This window comes from Quercus lobata, chromosome 4 (assembly GCF_001633185.2).
Source record: "Quercus lobata isolate SW786 chromosome 4, ValleyOak3.0 Primary Assembly, whole genome shotgun sequence".
NCBI lineage: Eukaryota > Viridiplantae > Streptophyta > Magnoliopsida > Fagales > Fagaceae > Quercus > Quercus lobata.
Window position 1 is genome coordinate 49402694 of NC_044907.1, and position 27192 is coordinate 49429885.

At 38.9% G+C, this 27192-nt stretch overlaps 2 protein-coding genes across 3 annotated transcripts in view; one reads left to right on the plus strand and one right to left on the minus strand.

The window, feature by feature from the left end:
* Positions 1–15858: 15858 nt before the first annotated feature.
* On the minus strand, positions 15859–19070 carry LOC115985394. Its single transcript, XM_031108336.1, has 4 exons — positions 19053–19070; positions 16979–17155; positions 16503–16900; positions 15859–16434 (listed from the first exon to the last, which is right to left on the minus strand). Exons 3-4 carry the CDS (start codon positions 16896–16898, stop codon positions 15859–15861), a joined length of 972 nt encoding a protein of 323 aa, XP_030964196.1. The 5' UTR covers positions 16899–16900; positions 16979–17155; positions 19053–19070.
* Positions 19071–20820: 1750 nt separating this feature from the next.
* Positions 20821–27192, plus strand: part of LOC115983685 (ubiquitin carboxyl-terminal hydrolase 12-like) — a 38407-nt gene continuing 32035 nt past the window's right edge. For both annotated transcript variants that reach the window (XM_031106423.1, XM_031106424.1), the window contains exons 1-2: positions 20821–20980; positions 21139–21235. In XM_031106423.1, coding sequence (XP_030962283.1) covers positions 21187–21235 — 49 coding nt within the window. In that variant the 5' untranslated portion in view covers positions 20821–20980; positions 21139–21186. The remainder of the gene's footprint in view (positions 20981–21138; positions 21236–27192) is intronic.

Below are 27192 nucleotides of genomic sequence, written 5' to 3' on the forward strand. Positions count from 1 at the left end.
CAAAAGTCAGCATCGCTCTGGCAGCTCTTTGTTCATCTCTACTTTTGTCACTTACATTTGTTTTATTGCAAAGTTCACATTAGCATCTAAGGTCTGTTACGTACTGTTTTAAATTTGGCAATCTTTCTCCTACTCTAGCTGTTGTTTGTAAGGAAGATGCCCCATCTTTGTCTGTTGTTTCTTGAATAATATATTGCAAATTATCAAAATAAATAAATAAATAAAAGCAATGAAATATTTCAGTTTGGTTGAACATTCAGCCAAAAAAAAAAAAAAAGTTTGGTTGAACAAAAATAAATTTGTTACGCCCAAAATATTATTCCTTCCAAACATGCGTGTGCGGTGATATTTTGTTTTAGGAAACTATTTTTTGAATAACTATTTACCTATGCAAATACATCAAAAATATGTTGCATTCACTCTGAGAAAAGAGATCTTCTCCAAAAATAAATAAATAAATAAATAAAACACTGAAAAAGGAGTTATAGTTAATATTCCATTACCTTAACAACACAAGTATAAATATACATTACTTATGTAATAGCAATTTTTTTTTTTTTTTTTTTTTAAATGTCCATTGTCCATCAAACTTCACACCAAAAAATAGGTGGTGAGTCTTATCATCATTTTCAAACAATTATGGCTTTAGATTTATCAAAAGTCCTAAAAGAAATTCTACTCTAGCATAATCTAAGTGTATATATGTGTGAAACTCCCTCCTAGAGATTTGAACCCTGCCCTTACCCCCCCCCCCCACACCCTACAAGCACTTATACTTGTGGAGTGACCATCGCATTAAGAGTATGCGGCGGTAAAAAGCCAAAAAGTTAATTCAACTAGTTTTGTTCAAGAACAATGAATTTTTTTCTAGGATTCCATTCCAGATTTTAACAACTACATTTATTGATTGAGCCTTCTACTCCCAGTCGCAAAAGGACTTGAGTTCCACTTCAAAAGCCCGAAGCATAAATTTGACCAATGTTTGTTCCAGCACAAGAAATCTATCCTAGACTCCATTCTGATCATTGACACCTAAGAAAATAGGCTCAAATGGGCTCAAGTTTCTCCTCAGAAGCTAGCCTAGAGAGCAAATTTGTCCAATTTTTGTCCATGAACAAGGAATCATGCTTGGGACTCCATTCCGAAGCTTACAACTTCAACTAGGGTCACAATTGGGCTCAATTTTGAGGGGAGGGCTTCAACATATGAAAGAAAAAAAGGGGAAGTTCAATTTAATGGAACACCAAACATCTATGGAGAATTGTAGTGCAAAAATCGTGTAGTTAAAGATTTGTTTTTGCTCCCAATTTTTACCAATTTTAGGGGTTTTATCTTACCAAATTGGTGCCTAGTTTCGGTTGAACCAGTTCAATCGTCTAGCCTGGTTTTTAAAACTATATATGGGCCTTCCCAATTCAATCAAAGATTGCAAATTGATGGGGTTCAAGTAATAGTCAGTAGTGATGGTATTTTTTTCCGAGACATCATGGTTATAATTCTAACTCCACCTTCCACTCCTTGTTGTCTACCTATCTGAAATTCTCAATTAACTTTTAATTCAACTCCTACAAATATCTTTAATAGTTGACAATTTATTTAAATATTGGGATCTGGATTTGGTACAATAGTTAGGGTTATTTAGGGGTGACAAAATCAACCCAAAGCCATTTGCCCATCCAAACCCACTGTCAGGTGCAGTTTTTGTGCGTAGTCACGTGTCTTCCGTTGAGGCGTGACTCTGCTAGACCTGGATTGGTTTTGGGGAGTTCAAACTGGAACTCGACATTGGGCCATATAGACCAATGGCTTTCAATGCATTTTTAAGCCTACAAAATAGATAAAGCCCAAAGTCTTAGAATCATGATAATGGTTGAAAAAAATAAATAATATATTTAATTGAATAGCTTTGATTAAATGATTAGTTGAATATCATTATTATGTATATTAAGTGATGTCCAATATTAGAAAGTAATTAATTAAGTGTCATATGTCCAGTAATGAGATGAGTCCAAAATAGTCCATATCTAGCAACGGTTCATGGTTCATGTTCAACATAATAAGGTATGTTCAACAGTGGTCTATGTCCAAATAATATATGTCACATAGTTTATATCCAGCTATGGTTTATATCCAAATAATTTATGTCCAACGGTGGTTTATGTTCGAATAATATATGTCCAGCAGTGGCTCATGTCCAAATGATATATGTCTAGTGGTGGTTTATGTTCAAATAATATATGTCTGGTGGTGAGATAGATTCAATTTATCATTATATATGTTCATTAATGAAGCATTAGTGAATCCATGCTTATTAAATAGTTAGACAATATTGAAGTGGTTTGCGTCCAACGGTGCAATAGTGATGAGTTAACGTATACTTAATAATGTAATCTTGAAGGTAGAGAAATATTGACTTATCTTGTATGTTTCTAACTCCAGCCGTATAGCATCACTTTATTTTTTATATGATTTGTGACTCCAGCCGTATAGCATTGATGAGCTGATAATATTTCAGTGGCATAATAATAAGAGTACAACGGTATAATGATAATGAATTAAAATATACTCAATATTATAATTTTGGAGATAAAAATATAATGACTTATCTTCATAGTTTATGGCTCCAGCCGTATAACATCAGTGAACTTATAACATTTCAGTAGCATGATAAAATGAGTCCAGCGGTACAATGTGTTATTATGAATCCTTTCATGGTGACTTTATAATTGAAGGGGAAAAATGGGTGCAACTGGAGGGAGAGAGAATATGTCTAGCTGTGTGCATAGGCTGGTTAAGTTTATCCACTTTATCATGCACTTAAATGATTTTCCCCATGTAATACTCTTTTAGTTTTTAGTCAAATACGAGTGATATTGCCTTCCATAAGAAGGACTTCTAGTATTAGAAATTTATGTATTTCGTGATGAAGTTTTAGAACAAGAGAGTGAGAGTGAGAGTGAGAGAAAGATGAATAGTGGGTGTGTTAGTTTGTGGCTTGGTCCTCTTTATATAGAACCAAGAATGTAATTAGATTAGAATTAGTTGAAGGAAAATTTAGCAAATAAGGAAAAGTATTTGACAAAGTAAGTGATTTCATTAGTGGGTTTTTGGTTTTTAGCCAAATAAAGAAAGTTTGAAACTTTAAGGTTGTTGTTGGAGCTATACAGCAGTTGACATAGCAGTACATCAGTAGCTGCTGCAGCTGATAGCTTTACAGCAGTAGTTATCCTGACAAAGCTGGATGATGTCAGCTATGTGAGGTCTTCTACTGGAGAAAATATTTTGCATTAAATTCATGGGTTTGGCTAAAAATGGTAAGATAAACCTTTATGAGATCTTCCTATTTCTGGTACTACAGCTGGAGGCTAAGGATCTTAGCTTAAAATGGTAGGATTTCTTTTATTGGATATTTGCTTCTTTGGGTATGGCAGCAAGCTGCTGGGAATGGGCATTAAAGGGTTGATGATGTCGCTTTGGACATGTGTCAATTGCCTAAGCTGCTCCTAGAACTATTGCGGTTGCTGCTAGAGCTACTGTAGCTTTTGCTGGAGTTAAGGCAATTTCTACTGGAACTATTGTTGGTATTTTTGGCTAAATTTCATCTTTTGGAAAATTATATGATTAGTCCATGGTTTTATTACAACATAATTTGGTAAGTAATAGACTCATTGGTTGATATTTGATGAAGTTTTAGAGATGTAATTATGGTCTCTTTGTATTGTGACCAAATCTTGGAGAGCAAGGAGGGCATTTAATGTTGGACGAGACATTATATAGAGATAGTTAATAAGATTTAGGGATGTGTTTGGTATTGATTTAAATAATATAATTTATATGATATAATATAATTAGATTATATGATGAACATTAAGTTTTAGGTAAAGAGCAATGGGGAGTATTATCATTTTAAATATTATATGATATAAGAGGCTTACCAAATGTTATCTATTGCACATTGACTCGTCAGAGTTTAGGGAATTGGAGAAGACACGCTAAGTAACATGTTTCCATTATCAACTTTGAACCGCTGGAGTTTTACTAAACATACTTCTTGGCCCTCCAAACCATGACTCTCAAAATTCCCCCGATGAAACTCATGAGCTTGGATCATGAGCCGAAAATGATATGATGTGCCATGAGCTTGAACCATGAGTTTTGATGAGATAATATCACCATGGGTATTGGATCATGGGCTTTGGCTTCGTTTTTGGTAATTATGGGCACTTTTGGGCTTTGAAATAAATTTACCCAAAATCCATGATAATATTGATGTGGTGCAGGTTGCCAATGAAATAAAGTCATGTGGTGTGAAAATTTTGTCCTCAACACCCACCCAATAATTAATTCGATTAAATGAGTATTAACCTAATTAAACTCAATTAACATTAATGTTAATTGAGTTTTAAATAAGTACCCAATTAGACCCAATTATGATCCAAGTATCATTTTTACAAATCACCAAATTCTAAAATACCTCAAAACCACCCACTAAAAAGACCAAAATACTCATGAAACCTAAAAAATTACCAAAATACCTCAAAAACTATAAAAAAAAAATTGATATAAATATCCTCAAAACCTAAAATTTATCAAAATACCTCCCTAAACCTAAAAAATGACCGAATACTTCCTAAACTAAAAATGACCGAAATACCTCCAAAGCCTAAAAAATGACCAAAATACTTCCGAAACTTAACAAAATAACCAAAATACTCCCGAAACCTAAAAAATGACCAAAATACCCCCGAAACCTATAAATGACCTAAGTACGCCCTAAACCTAAAAATTGACCAAAATACCCCCTAAACCTATAAAATGACGAAATACCCTCGAAACCTTTATAATGACCGAAATACCTTCGAAACCTAAAAATGACCAAAATACCCCCTAAATCTAAAAAATGATTAAAATACTCCCAAAACCTAAAAAATGACCGAAATACCCTCAAACCTACAAAATGACCAAAATACCCCTAAACCTTTAAAATGACCAAAATACCCCCTAAACCTTTAAAATGACAAAAATACACCCAAAACCTCTCAAATGACCACAAATAACCCGAAACCTCTAAAATTACCAAAAATACCCTGAAACCTTTAAAACGGCTGAAATAGCTCTAAACCTCTAAAACAACCAAAATACCCCTCAAAATATCTAAAATAACCAAAATACCACTAAACTTATAAGATGAACAAAATAAACCCGAAGCCTTTAAATTATCAAAATAGAGGTTTGGGGTATTTTGGATGTTTTGAGGGTATTTTCGTCAAATTAAAGGTTCTAAGAGTATTTTGATCCTTTTGTAGGTTTCGAGGGAATGTCGGTAATTTTGTAGGTTTTAGGGGTGTTTCATTAATTTTTAGATTTTGGGGCTATTTTCGGTAATTTTCTAGGTTTAGGAGGTATTTAAGTCATTTTTTAGGTTTCAGGGATATATTGGTCATCTTTTAGGTTTTAGGGGTATTTCAGTAATTTTTTAGGTTTCAGGGTATTTTGGTCATTTTTTATATTTTGGGGTATTTTAGTTATTTTTAAAATTTTGGAGGTATTTCGATCATTTTTTATTTTGTTTAGGTTGTATTTTTATCATCTTATAGGTTTAAGGGGCATTTTTGTCATTTTCTAGGTTTCGGGGGGGTATTTTGGTTATTTTTTAGGTTTAGAGGGTATGATGGTCAATTTTTAGGTTTCAAGGGTATTTCAGTAATTTTTTATAGGTTTTGGGAGTATTTTGGTAATTTTTAGGTTTCGGGAGTATTTTGGTCATTTTTTAGGTTTTGGGTTATTTTGGTCATTTTTTAGGTTTTGGGGGTATTTCGATCAATTTTTAGGTTTTGGGGGTATTTTGGTTAATTTTTAGGATTCGGGTTATTTTTTTTTTTTTTTTTTTTTTTTTTTTTTGTCGTTTTTTAGGTTTATGGGGTATTTTGATCATTTTTTAGGTTTAGGGGGCATTTTGGTCATTTTTAGATTTCGGGGATATTTTGGTCATTTTCTAAGTTTCGAGGGTATTTCAATCATTTTTAAGTTATGGGGGTATTTTGGTAGTTTTGTGGTTTTTGAGCATATTTGGTCTTTTTTAGGTTTAGGGAGTATTTTGGTAATTTTAAATGATTTTACGAGTACTTTGGTCATTTTCAAGTTTTAAGGGCATTTTGGTAATTTAGATTATTGGTTAATTGGGTGGGTTAGGGTTTATCCAAAATAAATGGGTTGGGTTAGGTGGCAAATGAGTTTTATGTGCCCAACTCAATTATTCCAACTCTAAACCTACCCAAACCCACCTATTTGACACCCTTATGTGGTGTTTGGTATTGGGTAATATTTTAGGATTCCCAAAAATGTTTAAAGATTTTCATGTTTGGTTACAAATCACGCTAGGGATTTAGATGCCAGGGGAATTTGGATTCCCCCTTTAAGCCCATCTTAGTAGGAATGTAGATTCCCTTTAAAACAGGTGAGTATCCAAATTTCTAAGCTTAAAGGAAATTGTATTTTTTATAAATTGACAATGTTAACCCTTTTTCCTTATCATTTAAGCAATTAAGATAAATATAAAACAAATCATCAATATCTTTTCCCTTGTCTTTATCTTTTCCTACCAAAACAAGATAAACAAGATAGACAACTCTGTTGATATATTCTTTAACAAAGTTCTATTTAGGTTTCACCTATGGGGAAAAAAAAAAGTTTGGAGGGGACCTTCCATTATTGCCATGTATTCACTTTTACTGTTGTGTGTGTGTTGCTCAACAAATTATTAATGGATTTATTTTCATGAAAATTTGTTAATGTATCTATTCATATCTCAGATCTTGGTTTTGTTTAGTTGCTAAAAATATAGACCTGGATTGGTGGCTTCATTTGTTTTTTTTTTTTTTTAAATAATGTTTTTTTATTATTGATTAATGGCTTTATTTCTAGATTCATATGTCACAGTACATGTCAATAATTTGTATCCTATTTGGTGCTTTTGATGTTTGTTATACAATGATACAAAATGTGTAGATTTTTAATTTTTAACAACCCATCATATTTGTATGCGCGTTTTGGGTTTTGAAATGTATTGGAAGGTCTTTTAAAAATTATTATTAAGAGTAAAGCATTTGAGAATCTAAATAGTTATTTTTGTATTGTACTTATCATTTTGAAATGTTAGACTACAGTTTTAATGAATTTGTCATAATTAATTGTTTATATTTTGCTTTTCATTATTTATTTAGAGGAAGATTTTTTTTTTTTTCAAGGCCTTGATAGTTAACACATTCAAATATAAGGATAGAATGGGAAAAATAAATAATTCATTTAAAATTCTTGGGAATAAATCAAATATTATTATCTCACATTCCTAAGAATCTTAAAATTGTTTACTAGTTAGAATGACGTGGCATGGATGCAAATGGAACATCAAGTTTGATGCTACCCACAGCAACAACAAATTTATGTAGTTCATTGAAACCATTATGGCTATCCCCCACCAACTCTAGTAGAGTTTTTTTTTTTTTTTTTTTTTTTTTTTTTTTTTTTTTTTTTATAGAAAATTCACATTTGTTTTGGGTAGTAATAAGTAATAACTGTTGGATATTTTTATAAAAAATATTATATTCATTTTAATACTCATTTATGTGTATCAATTATCCCTTAATGTCAGATACGTTGATTGCTAAATGTTGAAATTCAAATATAATTTAAAATTTGAATAGCTTTTGTCAATGGTTTTAATTAGGAAATTTATGAACATTAACGTGATATTAATATCATAATTGCCAGCATATTTGGTTTTATTATCTTATTTGAATATGACATAATAACGTCATATATGAAAGAATTTCAGCATTTAAATGTACAGTTATTGCTGAATTATTTTATATTACCATATATACACAAGTGTTTACTATATTTATGTATATTTGAAAATTGTATTACACGGTTGGCTTTTAGTCTTCAGCCACTTTATGAGACATTAAATGCATAGATCATGATTCCTTCTTTTCTTGTTCTCAACGTACAAAAGGTTGGCAAAGACTTGATATCCAGTCTATATAATATTATATATATATATATATATATATATATATTAAGAAAACCATTGATTACATTATTAATTTCAATAACTTTATGACCATTTAATCGATATCAAACCCTTTTGATTGTTTGGCTAAAGATAAGTTATAAGTCCGGCTATCCATGTATATGGAAAGAAAAAAAATGTTTCAGATACACACATTTTAATTTTGAATTAAAAAGCTGTAGGCTTTTCAAAAACAATTTTTTGTCTTAAACACTTACTATCTATTGCTTCTTACTACTCACAAAATATTTTATCTTTTACAAAATTTTATGGGAAAAGAAAGTACTATAGAGAGTTTATATCCTACGAGCAGTGTAGGCTCGCAAGGATAATCAGCAAAGGTGGCTGGGTTGTTGTATCCTGGGGACAACGTGCAAAAACTATTTGTCTAACTACATCGGATATACCGTATACGGCACGATTTGTCTCAAGACAGTGACTTGGTCCACGCCTCATCTCTGCCACCTATTTTTGGTAAATCAAATTGTGTAATTTTCAAGGAAAATTCAGGTATTATCTCTTCTTTATTTCCAACAATAACTCTTGACATTATTTGGAATTTATGAAACCAAGTCTAATGTGACACTTTGCCACTAAATATATGGGGGAAATAGTGCAGAAATTAGAGAGTGATGACTAATGAGTAGAATTGAGTGAGCAAAATTGTGGTGCAGCCATGTGCACGAACAAGGCTTGTCTAGCTATTATTACAACGAATTATATAGGTTAGGGAATTAAAGCTTGGGCTAAAATCATTGGCAAAATTGATGAGGATAAAAGGAGAGCTTAAACCACACGGACATAAAGCCGACGGTTTAATACTTTTTCTTTGGGCGTAGCAGACGGTGCTTATGCTGACGGTCATAGTATCAGCTGACTCCGTGGTTGACGACTCAAATGCTGACGGTATAACAAAGGTGACGGAGGAAAATTGAGGCTGACGAACCGGGCACAAGTTTACTTGCTTTCCACGCTAGATAATATTTAAAGGATCCCCATAAGGAAAAGATCCCGTAAAATACGCTCAAAAGGACTCCTATAAGGAAAGGACTTCTACTCCAAGGTAAAGAGGTCAACCTTCTACTAGTATAAAAGCCCAAGCATCCTCACAAACTAAGGTACGCATAATTTACCCTCTCTAGCACTCTAGAGCAGTGAGAATAGTTCTAACTTGACCTTCGGAGGGTGTTTGGCCGGTACCACACCGGTACTCTCTGCTAGGTTCTTCCTTTTCGTTGTGCAGGTGCCGTTTGATCGTACGAGGAACGTGTGACTCACTGGTGATACTATTTTCGGCATCATCAGTTGGCGCCGTCTGTGGGAGCGTAGCACGTTCTCGCTTCCTAGACAAAAGAGTTACATGGTACTCACTCGCTCAATGGCGACTACCAACGACGCTCAAGAAGAAGAAGCCCCTACGACTGCTCTTGAAAGACAGGTGAGGACACTCGCCGCTGCCGTAGAGCGCCTCACCAAACAAAATCACGACCTAGAAGAGCAACTGAGACAGAAGAATGCAGCCCCCAACAACCAAGGAGCAGATCAAGAGGGAACTAGCGCCGACAGGAGAAATCAGGAAGGCCCCCAGGCCAGCAACGCCCCGAGCAAACCAGAACGGCAGAACACGAGCATCCCCTCCCTCGCAGAGATTGCTCCGCCACTTGTTATCGCGGAGATGCAGGCCATGAAGGAACAAATGGAGGTCATGATGAATGCTCTCAAGGGACGAGTATCAAGCGACCTGGACGACCTTGTCAACCGAACTGACTCGCCGTTCACCGCCACCGTCAACTCCTACCCTTTACCAAGCAAATTCCGCATGCCACAGATAGACAGTTATGACGGGGTCAAGGACCCGCTGGACCACCTGGAGACCTTCAAGACCCTAATGCACCTTCAAGGAGTAGCGGACGCCATCATGTGTAGGGCCTTCCCTACAACACTGAAGGGCGCAGCGAGAATTTGGTTCAGCCGACTGGCACCAAACTCCATCGGCACCTTCAAAGAGCTCAGCGCTCAGTTTACCGCACACTTCATTGGAGGCCATCGATACAAGAAGTCTACAGCGTGCTTGATGAGCATGAAACAGCGAGAAGATGAAACTTTAAGGGCTTACATCTCCCGCTTCAACAAAGAGGCACTCTCAGTCGATGAAGCCGACGATAAGATCCTTGTTGCGGCATTCACGAATGGCTTGAAGAAGGGAAAGTTTTTGTTTTCCCTATACAAAAACGACCCTAAGACCATGTCGGAAGTGCTTTACCGCGCCACGAAGTATATGAACGCTGAAGATGCCCTATTAGCTCGGGAAGAGAAGCCCAGGAAAAGAGAACGACAAGAAGACAATCGGCAAGACCAAGGCCGCAAGAAGACAAGAACAGGAGACCGGAGGGAAGAAAGACGCCCTAGACCAATGGGGGGAAGGTTCACAAGCTTCACTCCGCTAACAGCCCCGGTGGATCAAGTCCTTATGCAAATCAAGGACGAAGAGGCTCTGACGTTCCCAGGAAAACTGAAAAGCGACCCCAACAAACGTTCCAGGGATAAGTATTGCCGTTTCCACCGCGACCACGGCCACGACACGGCTGATTGCTATGACCTCAAGCAGCAGATTGAGGCCCTTATCAGACAAGGAAAGCTGCAGAGATTCGTTAGCAAGGAGAGAGCGGATCCCCCCGCACAAGACCAGCACCCCCGACGGGACAATGAGCGACCGAGGCCTCCGATCGGGGATATCAGGATGATCGTAGGAGGAACGGCTGCCGCCGGGTCATCCAAGAAAGCCCGCAAGACCTATCTTCGGATGGTACAAAATGTTCAGCTGACGGGAGTCGTGCCGAAGATAGCACGGAGAGAAGGTCCCATAATCGGATTCTCAGAGGAAGACGCGCAACGCCCTCACCATCCACATGACGATGCGCTCGTCGTCAGCCTGCGTGTGGGGGACTACAACATGCACCGGGTGCTGGTCGACAATGGCAGTTCAGCGGATATTCTATACTATACAGCGTTCCAGCAGATGAGGATCGACAGAGAGCGGTTGATCCCAACCAACGCCCCGCTTGTTGGCTTCGGCGGGAGCCGGGTATTCCCATTAGGCGCAGTCACATTATCCGTCATTGTAGGCGACTACCCTCGACAAATAGCCAGGGACGTGACATTCTTGGTGGTCGATTGCTCATCAGCCTACAACGCTATCCTCGGGCGACCCACGCTCAACTCATGGAAAGCAGTAACCTCCACCTATCACCTAATGATCAAGTTCCCGACTGATTACGGAGTAGGCGAACTGCGCGGGAGTCAGATGGCCGCACGCGAATGCTACATAGCCATGATGGAAATGGAGGATCAGGTTCAGGCTTTAAGCATAGAAGAGCGCCGGACGGTAACAGAGCCGGTCGAGAAGTTGGAAGAGATACCCCTTGACAATTCCGATCCTAGTCGAACGACCAAAATTGGAACGCTCGCTAACACCACGATCCGTCAGGAGCTCGTAACCTTCCTCAGACGCAATCGGGACGTATTCGCGTGGGATCATGAAGATATGCCGGGAATAGATCCTTCAGTCATGGTGTATAGGTTGAACGTATCGCCCGCCTTTCCACCTATCAGACAGAAGAAAAGAGTGTTTGCCCCCGAGCGAGACCGAGCCATAGCAGAAGAAGTCAGAAAGTTACGGGAAGCAAGTTTTATTAGAGAAGTATACTATCCCGACTGGTTAGCAAATGTGGTGATGGTCAAGAAGGCGAGCGGGAAATGGCGGATGTGCGTGGACTTCACCGATCTCAATAAGGCCTGCCCCAAGGATAGCTACCCCCTCCCGAGGATCGATATCCTAGTAGACTCCACGGCTCGACACCAGCTGCTGAGCTTTATGGACGCCTTCTCGGGGTACAACCAAATCCGAATGCATGAAGCCGACCAAGAGAAAACGTCGTTCGTAACCAGCCAAGGCCTCTTCTGTTACAAGGTGATGCCCTTCGGCCTAAAAAACGCAGGCGCAACGTACCAGAGACTCATGAACAAAATGTTCCCGCAGCAGATTGGGAGGAATGTCCAAGTCTATGTGGACGACATGTTGGTGAAAAGCCGAAAGGAGGAAGATCATCTAGGAGATCTCAAAGAAACATTCGACACACTTCGCTCCTACAATATGAAGCTCAATCCAGGAAAGTGTGCCTTTGGAGTAACGGCAGGAAAATTCTTAGGATTCATGGTGTCTCAGAGGGGCATCGAAGCAAATTCGGACAAGATCCAGGCCATCCTGGATATGGCACCACCAAGAAATGTGAAGGAGGTACAAAGCCTCAACGGAAAGATAGCGGCACTAAACAGGTTCGTGTCAAGGGCTACGGACAAGTGTTTACCCTTCTTCCGAACATTGAAGAAGTCCTTCGAGTGGACTGACGAATGCCAGCAAGCGTTCGAAGAACTGAAGGTTTACCTTTCCTCCCCACCATTACTAAGCCCGTCGCAGCCAGGAGAAGAGCTTTTTCTCTATCTAGCCGTCTCCCCCGCGGCAGTTAGCGCGGCCCTGATCAGAGAAGAGGAGAAAGTACAAAAGCCCGTATACTACGCAAGCCGAGCGCTTCATGGGGCCGAAGAAAGATACCCGCCCATGGAAAAACTTGCCCTGGCATTGATCACGGCAGCCCGCAAGCTCAAACCGTACTTCCAAGCCCACACGGTGAACGTTTTGACCGATAAGCCTTTAAGGCGAGCAATGAGCAGTCCCGAGGCTGCGGGACGATTGGCATTATGGGCTATAGAACTGAGCGAATTTGATATTCAGTACCGCCCGCGGACTGCCATCAAGGGACAGGTCGTCGCCGACTTTATAGCTGAGTTCACTCATGATGAAGACAAGGAAGCAGCAGAGTCCCCTCAATGGAGTATATATACGGACGGGTCATCCAACAGGCAAGCCGCAGGGGCCGGCATTGTGCTATTATCGCCCGAAGGGGACACCATCGAATGTATGGTCCGTCTCGACTTCCCTGCCACCAACAATGAATCAGAGTATGAGGCTCTGATAGCAGGGCTCGACCTCGCCAAAGCAGCAGGAGCCGCGAGGGTAGTCATCTACTGCGATTCACAGGTCGTCACTAACCAAATCAATGGAGACTATGAGTGCAAGGGCGAAAAGATGAAGAAGTACCTTGGTGAAGTAAAAGCGAGAGTGGCTGACCTAGAAGCTAAAGTTGTCCAAATCCCTAGAGAAGAAAACGAGCGGGCCGATCGCCTAGCGAAAGCCGCCTCAGCAGAACAAATGGTCATCCCTGGTAATGTACTCTCCTTCATACAGCTTTCTCCGCTAATAGACCTCAGCAACATGCAGGAAATATGCTCCGACAAAAGCTGGACGACGCCGTTAGTTTCATACTTGAGGGACGGGGTCTTACCAGACGAAAAGGAAGCCGCAAGAAGACTTAAGGTCCAGGCAGCGAGGTTCGTCTTGATAAAAGATGTCCTTTACAAAAGAGGTTTCTCCCGACCATATCTAAGATGCTTGGGTGTGGAAGAGGCAGACTATGTCATGAGAGAGGTGCATGAAGGAATCTGCGGAAACCACTCAGGGACCAAATCGTTGGTACACAAGCTTGTGCGAGCAGGATACTATTGGCCCACTATGCAGAAGGACGCCGAAGCCTATGTCAGGGCCTGCGACAAGTGCCAAAGGTTCAGCAACATTATTAGGCAACCAACCGAAGAGCTGACCCCAATGACGGCCCCATGGCCGTTCGCACAGTGGGGCTTAGATATCATGGGACCCTTCCCTACAGCAGCACGACAGCTAAAGTTCCTGGTGGTAGGCATCGACTATTTCACAAAATGGGTGGAAGCTGAAGCATTGGCCACAATCACGGAGAAAAACGTACGAAGCTTTGTTTGGAGATGTATCATATGCAGGTTTGGCATTCCTAGAGTCTTCGTCTCGGACAACGGACGGCAATTCGACAACGACCCCTTTCGAGATTTCTGCTCACAACTAGGAATAAAGAACCACTATTCCTCCCCCGCCCACCCTCAGGCTAATGGCCAAGTCGAAGTAACGAACCGATCCTTGCTCAAAATTATCAAGACCCGGCTCGAGGGGGCAAAGGGTATATGGCCCGATGAATTGCCAAGCATATTATGGGCTTACAGGACGACAGCAAGGACACCCACAGGAGAAACACCATTCCGACTGACATATGGAAATGAAGCGGTCATTCCAGCAGAAGTTGGGCTCACAAGCTACAGGGTGCACAACCACGACGAAAACAAAAATGATGAGGCCATGCGACTACAGCTGGACCTAATAGACGAAATCAGGGCAATAGCAGAACAAAGGCTCGCTCGATACCAGGACCGTATGGCTAAACACTACAACTCTCGGGTTCGACACAGGGACTTCCAGGTTGGAGACCTTGTTCTTAGAAAGGTCATGGGCGCCGCTAGGGACCCTACCCAAGGGAAACTCGGCCCCAATTGGGAAGGACCCTACAGAGTTACGTCGTGGCTAAGGAAAGGCACATACCATCTAGAGACATTGGAAGGAAAGAAACTGCCGCACCCGTGGAACACCGAGCACCTACGAAGATACTACCAGTAGGAGCGACAGCACAAAGTTCAATTTTTTATTTTACATTCCAGCAAGACTTTAGTCTCACTCCTCATAACTATCATTTACTTTAATCTTTTGCAACAATTCTTCTTTTTAGCCCAAGGGGCAGGATTTGGTTTTAATTACTTTCATTTGAATGCATGACAATAAGAGGAGTTTTTCAGAAATTACTGAAGTGTATTTCTTCTACGGTCTACTAGGTTCGCGGCCAAAACCGCTAAGTCCATAACATACGGACCAAAAAGACGTCAAAGACATCAAGGCTAAGGCCGACGGTCCAAAAGATGAAACAATCATCGTATGGACGAAGTCCTAAAAAACTAAGGACTAATGAAGGTGTTAAATACACCAAAGCTTAAAAAGCTGACGAACCAAAAAAGATGTCAGAGACATCAAGGCTAAGGCCAACGGTCCGGGAAATCTAAAAAACCGACGGTCCAAAAGATGAAACAATCATCAAATGGACGAAGTCCTAAAAAACTAAGGACTAATGAAGGTGTTAAATACACCAAAGCTTAAAAAGCTGACGGGCCAAAAAAGATGTCAGAGAAATCAAGTCTAAGGCCAACGGTCCGGGAAATCTAATAAGCCGACGGTCCAAAAGATGAAGCGATCATCAAATGGACGAAGTCCTAAAAAACTAAGGACTAATGAAGGTGTTAGATACACCAGGCTTAAAAAGCTGACGGTCTAGTGGATGAAAATATCATCATATGGACCAGGACTAAAAAACTGACGGACTAATAAAGGTGTCAAAAACGTCAAGGCTAAGGCCAAGAAAACAACGGTCCGGAAAAACCAAAATTAAAAAGTGACGGTCCAACAAAGTCAACGATCCAATAGATGAAAATATCATCATATGGACCAGGTCCTAAAACTAACGGACCTATAAGGCAGACGGTCCAATAGATGACGGTCTAACGAAAAAGTAAGACCCTACTTACAAACGTGGTTCTCAAACCAACAAGCCCGTAGAAATGATAAAAAGGGGCTAAAAAATCAAAAAAATAACGATCTCATCAAATAAATGGGGCCATAAGAAATTAGAATCAGTATACATGTTCAAAGCGACGAATTCCAAGTGCCATAAAAAGGGGCAAATAGAGTTACAGGTAAAAAGCCCAATAAACAAAAGGACATTTAAAAACATTGTTCAAAAATTACAATAGAAAAGCTATGGTTAAATGGCAGGAACATCCTTGGAGACCCCGTCAGCTTTATCCTTGGCAATTTGTGCCGCATCTGAAGACTCGGCAGGAATAGTGACGGCTGGCTGAGCCAAAATAACTCCGGCATCATTAAGCAAAGAGTCCAAACTAATAGGTCCGTCACCTTTGTCAGCAACAGTTTCACGAGCAGGAGTCATCGGCACGGAGGCGTCCATGGTAATTCCGGATAGATCCAACTCTGGATAAGCTGACGCTACCTGCCTCAGACAATCGTCGAAACCTGTGCCGTAATAATCAGCGCAGGAGTCAATAAATGACTGGGTTGTCTTGAATTTTTGGACCGCATCAGTCCCAGCCGTCTCTACTTGTGCACGTAAGGATGAAACCTCCTCCTCAAGCTTCTTCTGCTGACCCTCAGCCTCTCCCAACTTCTCCTTTACATCCTTCAGCTCTGAGTTTAAGAGACGGACGGTCTCCTTATATTGCGCTTGCTGATCCATCAGATTGGCGTTATGCCTCCTAACCCGAGAAACGACGCCTTCTTTGGCCACGCACCGGTCTTGAAGTGCTTTTACACGAACCAAGGCCTGAAGGAAGTACAACCGTCAGCCATAAAGCAAGGCAAACATTAAATTAATCAAAGTAAAAAGCATACCCGTGCTATGTCAAAGAAAGCTGACGCCCCCAGGTCTTCCGTCCCTAGCTGAGCACAAGGGTCAAGATCCGTCTGTTTTATGAGGGATTCTACCCCCTCAACAGCATAATCCTTGTGGGTCAGCAAGCAACGGGGTCCCTCAATGACGGGACCAGAAGAGGTCATCACTCCTTTCCCAGCACCGTGACCAGACTTGGGAGGCGACTTCGTGGAAGGCACATCCCCTGCACTGACAGCTACCTTCTTAGAAGGAGGATCGTCCTTTCCGTCAGCCTTCCTCTTAACTGAACTCTTCAAAGAGGAATGAGGGGTTGACGCTCCTTCTTTTCCCTTAGCTTTCTCCTCCTCCTTCTTACGGGCAGCAGCGGCCCTCACCCTTTGCTTCGCAGCTTCCATCTCTACACAAAATAAATTGACGGATCAGTAATAGCCGACGAAAGAAATAAACCGACGGGTCATGTAAGGCTTCGACTTACGTTTACGAGAAAATTCTTCCAACTTCCGAGCTTCAACCGTCGGCTCTGGACCCCCACAATACAAATGGAGGGTGTCTAGGGTGATCAAGTCCCTACACTTCCGTTGCTCAAGCGATATGCCAAGTATCCGACGGATAAATTCCCTTTGTTCGTCAGATATCTCCGGGCGAGCACTAGCTGAAATAAAAGGGAATAGACGGTGTTAAAGGAGACGGACTCAAGAAAACTCCCTGATAAATGAAAAGAGACGGTAAGACAAGGGGGCAACCTGACTCCCTAATATAGGCCCAAGTGTTATCAAAATAACCGCCAGGCAGTGTATCCCACTCACCTGGACGGCACACCCAATCCGTCCCTTTAACAAAGAAAAATCTATTCTTCCAATTTCTATTGGAGTCTGGCATATCAAACACTAATCTTAAGCTCTTCTCACGTGGAGCAAAATGGTAAGTCCCCTTGGCAGATACTTTATGCTGGGGTCTGTAGCAATAAAAGAACTCGTCTAGCGAAAGCTGACGGTTCCCCCCACTCAAGCGACCCCAAAGGATCTCAGCACCAATAAAAATCCTCCAGGCATTCGGAGCAATTTGGCTGACGGACAATCCCAAGAAATCCGCTAGACGGTGTAAAGCCGTCAGTGGTAATCTAAGGCCAGCAGCGAACATGGCATCGTACATCCCCACATCAGCAGTCCTCCCTGTATAACACTTCTCATTTTTTCTAGGGAGACGGATAGGAATGTGGTCTGGGATTTGGAAACGGGTACGCAACTCGTTAAAAACTCTGTTGCTCATCTTTGGAAGGAATTTATTGACGGCCCACTCCTCCGGGAGGATGAAGGGACGGTTACCTCCAGAACTCCCTGAAGTTCCATCACAGGACTCGTCGTCACCTTCATCCTCATTTCCGTCACTACTAACCTCGTTACCCTCGTCCCTACTCCCGTCACTATCCGACTCCTCGTCGCCTTCATCCCCGTTCCCGTCAACACAAATTTCCTCGTCTCTCCTCTTGACCTCAACCTCACTTAACACTTTATCCCTAACTTCCTCAACTTGGCCTTCTACATCAATACTAAGGGACTGGGCTGACGTTTCCTTTCCTGACGATTCAGAAAAGCCGTCGGACTCTTGACCTGAGCCAAAGAATTCGTCGTAGCCCGCTCCATCGCGGACTAACGACTGATCACTCGACGCGTCACTCGACATCTGACTACCTACAAGTGACGGATATGCTCTAAGTTCCTAGACTGACTTTGTTTTTTCAGGAAAAAATAAAAAAGGGAGAAAAAAGCGAAGAGAAGGAAAGAAGAACTTACAGGTGAAGCAGATCTTGAATGGATGGAACGACCTTGAAAGTGACGGTGTTGATAACAGCTGACGGATCAAATTGGAAGTAAGGGTGACGGATTCTCTCTTGAAAAACCAGCGAGGTTGAAATGATGAAATGAGTGAAGAGGCGTGGTATTTATACAAGAGAGAAAACGCACGGAAGACGAGGCGACGCCCGCGCCCAGAAACGAGGCCAACGAATGAATGCCACGTGACCTTGCATTTAATAGCTCGAAGATCGAGGAGTCGTTCATATTTGATTTTTCCCTAGTCATCTTCTAACTCCACATGCTGACGGTCTTATTCGTCGAACATGTAGAGTAGGGGGCAACTGATGAGGATAAAAGGAGAGCTTAAACCACACGGACATAAAGCCGACGGTTTAATACTTTTTCTTTGGGCGTAGCAGACGGTGCTTATGCTGACGGTCATAGTATCAGCTGACTCCGTGGTTGACGACTCAAATGCTGACGGTATAACAAAGGTGACGGAGGAAAATTGAGGCTGACGGATCGGGCACAAGTTTACTTGCTTTCCACGCTAGATAATATTTAAAGGATCCCCATAAGGAAAAGATCCCGTAAAATACGCTCAAAAGGACTCCTATAAGGAAAGGACTTCTACTCCAAGGTAAAGAGGTCAACCTTCTACTAGTATAAAAGCCCAAGCATCCTCACAAACTAAGGTACGCATAATTTACCCTCTCTAGCACTCTAGAGCAGTGAGAATAGTTCTAACTTGACCTTCGGAGGGTGTTTGGCCGGTACCACACCGGTACTCTCTGCTAGGTTCTTCCTTTTCGTTGTGCAGGTGCCGTTTGATCGTACGAGGAACGTGTGACTCACTGGTGATACTATTTTCGGCATCATCAAAAATGTTCACCTAAAATGGTTGAAGCTCAAACTTTGAATTGAGTTGTGTATGACTGTATCTCTAGCTGGTCAAGAGGGATTGTCAAAGATTGTCATTGAAGGAGATGCTATATCACCATCTTGCAATTTATGTCAAAATGCTCACAAATTTCGTTGAGTCTTATGCCTTGGGAGATTGATGCTTAAGTAATTGGGCTGGCTCATAACCAAGGCTTTGTTTAGTAAGATCGTCTCAATAGAACAACATGAGCTTAGCCAATGTTGGGCCAATTATTTATCTTGTTGTGGGTTCTTAGGTTAGAGGAATCTCTCTCTCTCTCTCTCTCCAATTAGCTTATATCATGATATGAAATATGAATAGATGGGCCATGTTCAACATACTAGTTTGAACTTATAAACCACATAAACTATATACTAAAAGTTTCATTTCATTAAAAAAAAAAAAAAACTAATTGTCAGTTGGATGGCCCGGGTTATGATTGGGCCGTGTGTATCTTCAAGGGGTTGGGTCTGGGCTTAAAAAAAAAAAAAAAAAAAAAAAGAGAGGCGGCGGACACCATATTTTTATGCAATGGTTGGGTCCCACAGAATTGCAGAATTGCCCACAGACAAATTCGCCAAGCAAAAAAGAAAAAGTAATCAAGCTTATTGGTTTAGACTTCGGATGCAATTTCTTGCTAAAACTCTTACATATATATAAAGTAGACTGTTATTACAAATTCTACTTCTATTTTTTTATGTTTGGAAATGAAATGAACTACATTTACAAATTAGAGTTACTAGCTAAAGATTTGGTGAGTAAAAATAAAAAACTATGAATCCTGAACTTGAAAAAAAAAAAAAAAAGACCTAATAAGAAAAGCACTACAATATTCAATTATTCACAACAAATATTATGTAACACATTTTATTGCTGGTTCTAATCTGAATCATCAAATAATTTTTTTACTCACTAATAACAACTTCTCACCTAAAACTTACCTAAAATTTGTTGTGAAATTATTATGAATATATATATATATATATATATCATGTACGTAAGTCTTTACTTCTTTCTCCTTTGACTCTAATAAAGTATAAGAAAGGCTATTGCAAATTCTACTTGCTAGTTAGAATTGGTGAGTAAAAATCAAAAACTCAAAATCCTGAACTTGCAAATTTCATAAAAAAAAAAGGGTAAAATGTAAAACTGATCTTCTAAGTTTTTTCAGATTTTATTTTAGTTCTTTAACTTTATTTTTGTTCATTTTAGTTCTTTAACTTTCAAGTTTATTTAATTAAGATTTTTTCATTAACTTTTATTATATATTGTGGTTAATTTTTCAATTTTATAAATTTTTCTTCAAAATTTTAAATTTAAAAAATTCAATTAATGATTGAAAAATATTTTTTAGATTTTTTTTATAAAAATTTTAACAAAAATTAATGAAAAAATTTTAATTGGATAAATATGAAATTTAAAGGACTGAAATAGGGGAAAGCAAAATTAAAAAACTGAAATGAAATCGAAAAAAAAAAGAAAGAGTGGGTGAGTTTTACATTTTAACCCACAAAAAAAAAAAAATTCCTCCGTTAGTGGCTTTTTTTTTTTATATTAAATTCCGAAAGTGTCCTCTTTTACTTTTTGGTCTCGAACTAAACCCAGTGTCAGTCGGCCTTTACTTTGTTCATCCCCATTCCATCTTTCTCTTTCTTTTCTTTTACTTAACCTGTTGCAGGCTCTTCTTTCTCTCTTTTTCAGTCTCTGATTCATCGATCGACCACCACTCATGACTCTGATGACTCCTCCACCGTTAGATGTAATTCCCAAATCCACAACTCTCCCTCTATACATAATCTTTTCAATTCAATTCAATTTTGATCCATAAAGTCACAACTCTCTCTTTCGGAGCTCCGGATCCGAGTACTTGATATTGAATTCTTTTGTTGTTTGCTTTTTTTTTTTTTTTTTTTGCAGCAACAGTAGCCTCAGCCTCAGCCGCAGCCGCAACAGGAGGATGATGAGATGTTAGTTCCGAACACCGACTTGCTCGAAGGCCTTCAGCCCATGGAAGGTTCGATAAGTTAAACGCGATTTTTGATTTTTAAAGTATATAAAAGGGGATAGTGTGACATATTGAATTAATCTAATTGAGTCGAATTTTGATTGAAAAATGTATTCGCTATATGTTGTTCATTTTCAATAATCCAAATCAATGTTATCGGTATCGTCGTCTTTTATAGTTTTTGATGAATACAATGAATTTATTGATTAAAAGACAAGTTAGATTGTGCTGGATGTGTAACCAACTGATCCTAAGCTATTGACATCAAAATTCAATAAAATTATGGAATCCTCATCCAATCCATTAATGCTCCATTTGTTTCGACGTAAAATATTTGTAGAGGTAAAATATGTAAAATACTTTACTGAAAAAAAAATATTTTCATTTTCATTTTACCGTGTTTGGTTTATATTCTTGAAATTGCAAAAAAAATGAATATATTAAAAGAATTTTAACAGTATCACAAAACAATATTGAGCAAGTCCAGGTCCTCCTGAAGACAATCCTGGAGGGTGTCAGTGGTTTTTTTGGAGGAATATCAACAACTAATGGCTACACAGGTTTGAACGGGCTGAGAATAATGTTTCTGGGGTTGGGTTTTTCATTGTATTTCGGTGCTTTCTCTGGGGACACCACTGCATGTAGTTGGTGTCCCCCTACACTAGCGTTAGTTACTAGCTTTACATGTAATTTCTTCATTCAGTTAAATAAAGACTTTCTATAGTTTTAGCTAAAAGAAAACAATCTCACAAAACCAAACCACCACCACTCCCCCTACCTCCCAAACCACCACCCCGACACTCCACTGACCACTCAAATCCACAAATTGGAGAAGGAAAAACAAAAAAAGAGAGGCCAAAGCCGGCCAACCACCCACCATAACCCACAAACCCAGTCCTCACCATGGTCCACAAACCATTCCAGCCACCCAAAAACTCAGCCATCAACAGACCTACAAACATCCCAGCCACCCAAAAATGCAGCCACCCACTGCAACTCAAATACCTGGCCACCCACCACAACCCATAAAACCAGCCAGAAGCCCAAATCAATAAACCCATATAGTGGTAAAAAAAAAAAAACTAAATTTGAGAACCAGTGGGTGAGTTGATGAAGGTGGAGGTAGAGCTGGTGTGATGGTGGTAAAAGAATTGGTGGAGTTAGAGTTGGTGTATGGTCAAATCGAAAAAAGAATCGGTGGGTTTGAGTGGTTGAACCAAACTCGGTGGGTGGAGGCAAGTCAGGCAATGATGACGGAGGTGGAGCTGACGATGAGAGCTGCTGGAGATTAGGGATGGAAATTTTGCCCTACCCCGCTTAACCCACCCCTCCCCTGCTTCGCCCCGCGCGAGTTTTCCCCGCCCTGCAAAGGTGATGGGGGCAAGATTTTAGCCCTGCACCACGGGGCGGGACGGGGATGGGTTTAGACTTTTTAGGCCCACCTCGCCCCGCCCCCGCCCGAGTTGCTAAGAATTGTAATTGTAAATTTTTCATACCCTAAAACCCTACTATTTAAATAACATATCAATATTAGCTTATTGTATTTTACCTAATGTGGTTTTCTGTCTTTATTTTGTTATATGTGTTATACTATGAGGGTTTTTTTTTTTTTTTTTTTTTTTTGTAATTGTCTTGTTAAATGCTTGGATATATTATTCAATTTTTTCTAAAAATTGATTTGATTTGATGAGATAAATTTAGTTGTAATTTCAAGTATATTTTTATTAATGAAATAGGTTTTATTAAAAAAATTGTACTAATTGTAGGGCAAATTAACAAAAAGTAGAGTTTTACGGGGTGGGGCGGGTCCCCAAGGGGCAGGGATGGGGTGAGAAAGTTTTCTCTGTTATGCGGGGCGGGGCGGAGCGGGGATGGGGCAAGACAAAACCATTCGGGGCAGGGACAAAGATCCCATAATTCGGCCTTGCCCCATTGCCATCCCTACTGGAGATGAGTGGCGCCAACGAAACCGAGAGTGGCTTGGTGGCTCTAGTTTGTGGGGAGGGAGAACTTGAGAGTGAGAAGGGAGAGAGTGTGAGAAGGACTGAGGAGTGAGGTCTGATGGAGCATCGGGGTGAGAGCTTGAAAACAAATGTAAAATGTTTTACCAAAATTTTAAGTGTAAAATACTTTACATAAATTTGCCTAGTTAATTTAGTTGGTTGAAAATATTTTACTTTTGACTAAATATTTTACTACAAAATAAACACAATAATCGTAACATGGATTGTTTACTGCAAAATAGGAAAATATTTTTTTGAAAATATTTTATGTTAAAACAAATAGAGCATAAATAATCGTAACGTGGATTGTTTGATGACATTAATATGGCATGCCACACGGTTGTAAGGGGTGTCAGATGGGTGGGTTTGGGATGGACATAATTAGGTTGGGTACATAAAACCCATTTACTCATTTATTGCCCATTTAACTAATTACTCAACCCAAACCCAACCCAACCCAATTATTATGGATAAACTCAACCCACCCACCAATTACCTAATAATCAAAATTACCAAAATGCTACTAAAACTTGAAAATGACTAAAGTACTCCTAAAATCCTTTAAAATTACCAAAAGACCCCTAAATCTAAAAAAAGACCAAAATATGCCCAAAAATCACTAAAAATTACCGAAATACCCCCAAACTTAAAAAATGACCGAAATACTCTTGAAGGTTAAAAAATGTCCAAAATATCCCCCAGACTAAAAATTGTCTGAAATACCCCCGAAACTTTAAAAATAATTAGAATACCCATGAGACCTAAAAAATGACCGAAATACCCCCAAAACCTAAAAATGAAACAAAATACCACCTAAACTTAAAAAAATGACCGAAATACTCCTGAAACCGAAAGAAAATGGCCAAAATGACCTCGAAGCTTAAAAATTGACCAAAATAACCCCAAAACCTAAAAACGACCAAACTACCCCCAAAACCTAAATAATGACCAAAATAACCCCGAAGCCTAAAAATGGACCCAAATAACCTGGAAACTTAAAAATGACCAAAATATCCCAGAAACGTAAAAAACGATTAAAATAACCCCGAGGCCTAAAAATTGACCAAAATAACTTGGAAACCTAAAAATGACCAAAATACCCCCGAAATCTAAAAATATATTAACCCTGAAGCCTAAAAATTGACCAAAATAACCCCGAAACCTAAAAATAATCAAAATACCCTCGAAACCTGAAAATTGATTAAAATAACCTCGAAGCCTAAAAATTGACTAAAATAACCCCGAATTCTTAAAATGACCAAAATACCCTTAAAACTTAAAAAATTGCCAAAATAACCCTGAAGTTAAAAATTGACCAAAATAACCTGGAAACCTAACAATGACCAAAATACCCCCGAAATCTAAAAATATATTAAAATAACCCTGAAGCCTAAAAATTGACCAAAATAACCCCGAAACCTAAAAATAACCAAAATACCCTCGAAACCTGAAAATTGATTAAAATAACCTCGAAGCCTAAAAATTGACCAAAATAACCCCGAATTCTTAAAATGACCAAAATACTCTTATAACCTAAAAAATGGCCAAAATAACCCTGAAGCCTAAAAATTGACCAAAATAACCTAAAAATGACCAAAATACCCCCGAAACCTAAAAAATTGTCAAAATAACCCTGTAGCCTAAAAATTGACCAAAATAACCTAGAAACCTAAAAATGACTAAAATACTCCTCTAAACCTAAAAAATGACCAAAATACTCCTGAAACCTGAAATTGACCAAAATACCCCCGAAACCTAAAAATGACCAAAATACCCCCTAAATCTAAAAAATGACCAAAATACTCCCGAAATCTAAGAAAATGACTAAAATACTCCCGAAACCTGAAAATGACTAAAATACCCCCAAAACCTAAAAATGACCAAAATACCCCCTAAATCTAAAAAATGACCAAAATACCCCTAAAACCTAAAAAAATGACCAAAATACCTCAAAACTATAAAGTGACGAAAATACCCCTAAACCTTTAAAATGACCCAAATAAACCCAAAACCTCTAAAATGGCCACAAACAACCTGAAACCTCTAAAATTACCAAAAATACCTTGAAACCTCTAAAAGGACCAAAATAGCTCTAAACATATAAAACGACCAAGGTACCCCTCAAAATATCTAAAATGACCAACATACCACTAATCCTATAAGATGAAAAAAAAACACCTGAAGCCTCTAAAATTACCAAAATAGGGGTTTGGGGTATTTTGGATTTTTTGAGGGTATTTTTGTTAAATTAAAGGTTCTAAGAGTATTTCAGCCATTTTGTAGGTTTCGAGGGAATGTCACTAATTTTTTAGGTTTTAGGGGTGTTTCGTTAATTTTTAGATTTTGGGGCTATTTCGGTAATTTTCACGGTTTTGGGGATATTTCAGTCATTCTTTAAGTTTCTGGGGTATTTTAGTCATTTTTTAGGTTTATGGGGTATTTCGGTCTTTTTTTTTTTTTTAATGTTTATGGTGTATTTTGGTCATTTTTTAGTTTTTGGGGGGATTTTTGTAATTTTTTAGGTTTAGGGTATATTTTTATTGACTTACAGGTTTAAGGGGCATTCTTGTCATTTTATAGTTTTCGGGTTATTTTGGTCATTTTTTAGGTTTCGTGGATATTTTGGTCATTTTTAGGTTTAGGGGTTATTTTGGTCATATTTAGGTTTCATGAGTATTTCGGTTACTTTTTAGGTTTTTGGAGTATTTCGATTAATTTTTAGGTTTTGGGGGTATTTCGATAATTTTTTAGGTTTAAGAGGTATTTTGGTCAATTTTTAGGTTTAGGGGGTAATTTGGTCATTTTTAGGTTTAAGGGGGGGTATTTTGGTCAATTTTTAGGTTTTGGGGTTATTTTGGTCATTTTTAAGTTTCGGGGGTATTTCATTCATTTTTCAGGTTTAGGTGGTATTTAGGTTTCGGAGGTATTTCAGTCATTTTTTAGGTTTAGGGGATATTTTGGTAATTTTTAGATTTCTATGGTATTTTGGTCATTTTTTAGGTTTATGGGGTATTTTGGTAATTTTAAGGTTTAGGGGTATTTTGGTAATTTTTTAGATTTCAGGGTTATTTTGGTAATTTGTAGGTTTTGGGGGCGTATTCGGTCATTTTTTAGGTTTAGGGGGTATTTTGGTAATTTTTTAGGTTTAGGGGGTATTTTAGTCTTTTTCTAGGTTTTAGGGGTATTTTAGTTATTTTTAGGTTTAGGGGGTATTTTGGTATTTTTTGTGGTTTTGGGGTATTTTAGAGTTGGGTGATTTGTAAAAATGATACTTGGGTCTAATTAGGTACTGAATTAAAATTCAATAAACATTAATGTTAATTGGGTTAATACCCATTTAACCCAATTAATAATTGGATGGGTTTGGGTGGACAAATGAGTTTTTGTTGATTTACCACCCATCTTATAAGTCACGTTTTTCATTTCTCATGTAGTCCACAAAATGTGTAAAGGAGTAGCCTTTTAAGCTTTTTTTTTTTTTTTGGGTTAAGTCTTTTAAGCTTTTATAGACTAACACCCCAAAGCAAATTGCACAAATGTATTTGGCATAATTCAAGAAACTACAAATAAAACGAATGCAAAGGACCACAACTTTGTAGCCATGGATGATCCTTGTCTCTCCCCTAGACTTATGCATACAACACCAATCCAATATCATAATGTGTTGCTTTTGCAAATTATCAATAGTAAATATCTTATCGCCAATGAGCTGTAGCTCAATTGACACCTCCTCTACTTATAAGAGTTAAGAGGTGGGTGTGGTTGTGGGTTCAAAACTCATTGGCTAAGTGTGTAATTTACCAACTAAAAAAAGAGGGAAGGCTTGTAGTGGTTGGAGGCTTTAGATGAGCTGTAGACCTAGACATCCTAGGTTCGATCCTCACTTGGAGTTCTCCTAGATTACTTGATACACAATTCTAATGGGTGGGGTTGTGTGTTCTTTTAAAAAAATACCTATAAAAA

Bases quoted from the DNA above. Each gene is read 5' to 3' on its own strand.
- LOC115985394 (XM_031108336.1), bottom strand. From the start codon at position 16,898: ATGGAAGCTGCGAAGCAAAGGGTGAGGGCCGCTGCTGCCCGTAAGAAG. The intron at 16,435-16,502 runs GTATGCTTTTTA...TACTTCCTTCAG, and splicing joins CTTTCTTTGACATAGCACGG to GCCTTGGTTCGTGTAAAAGC.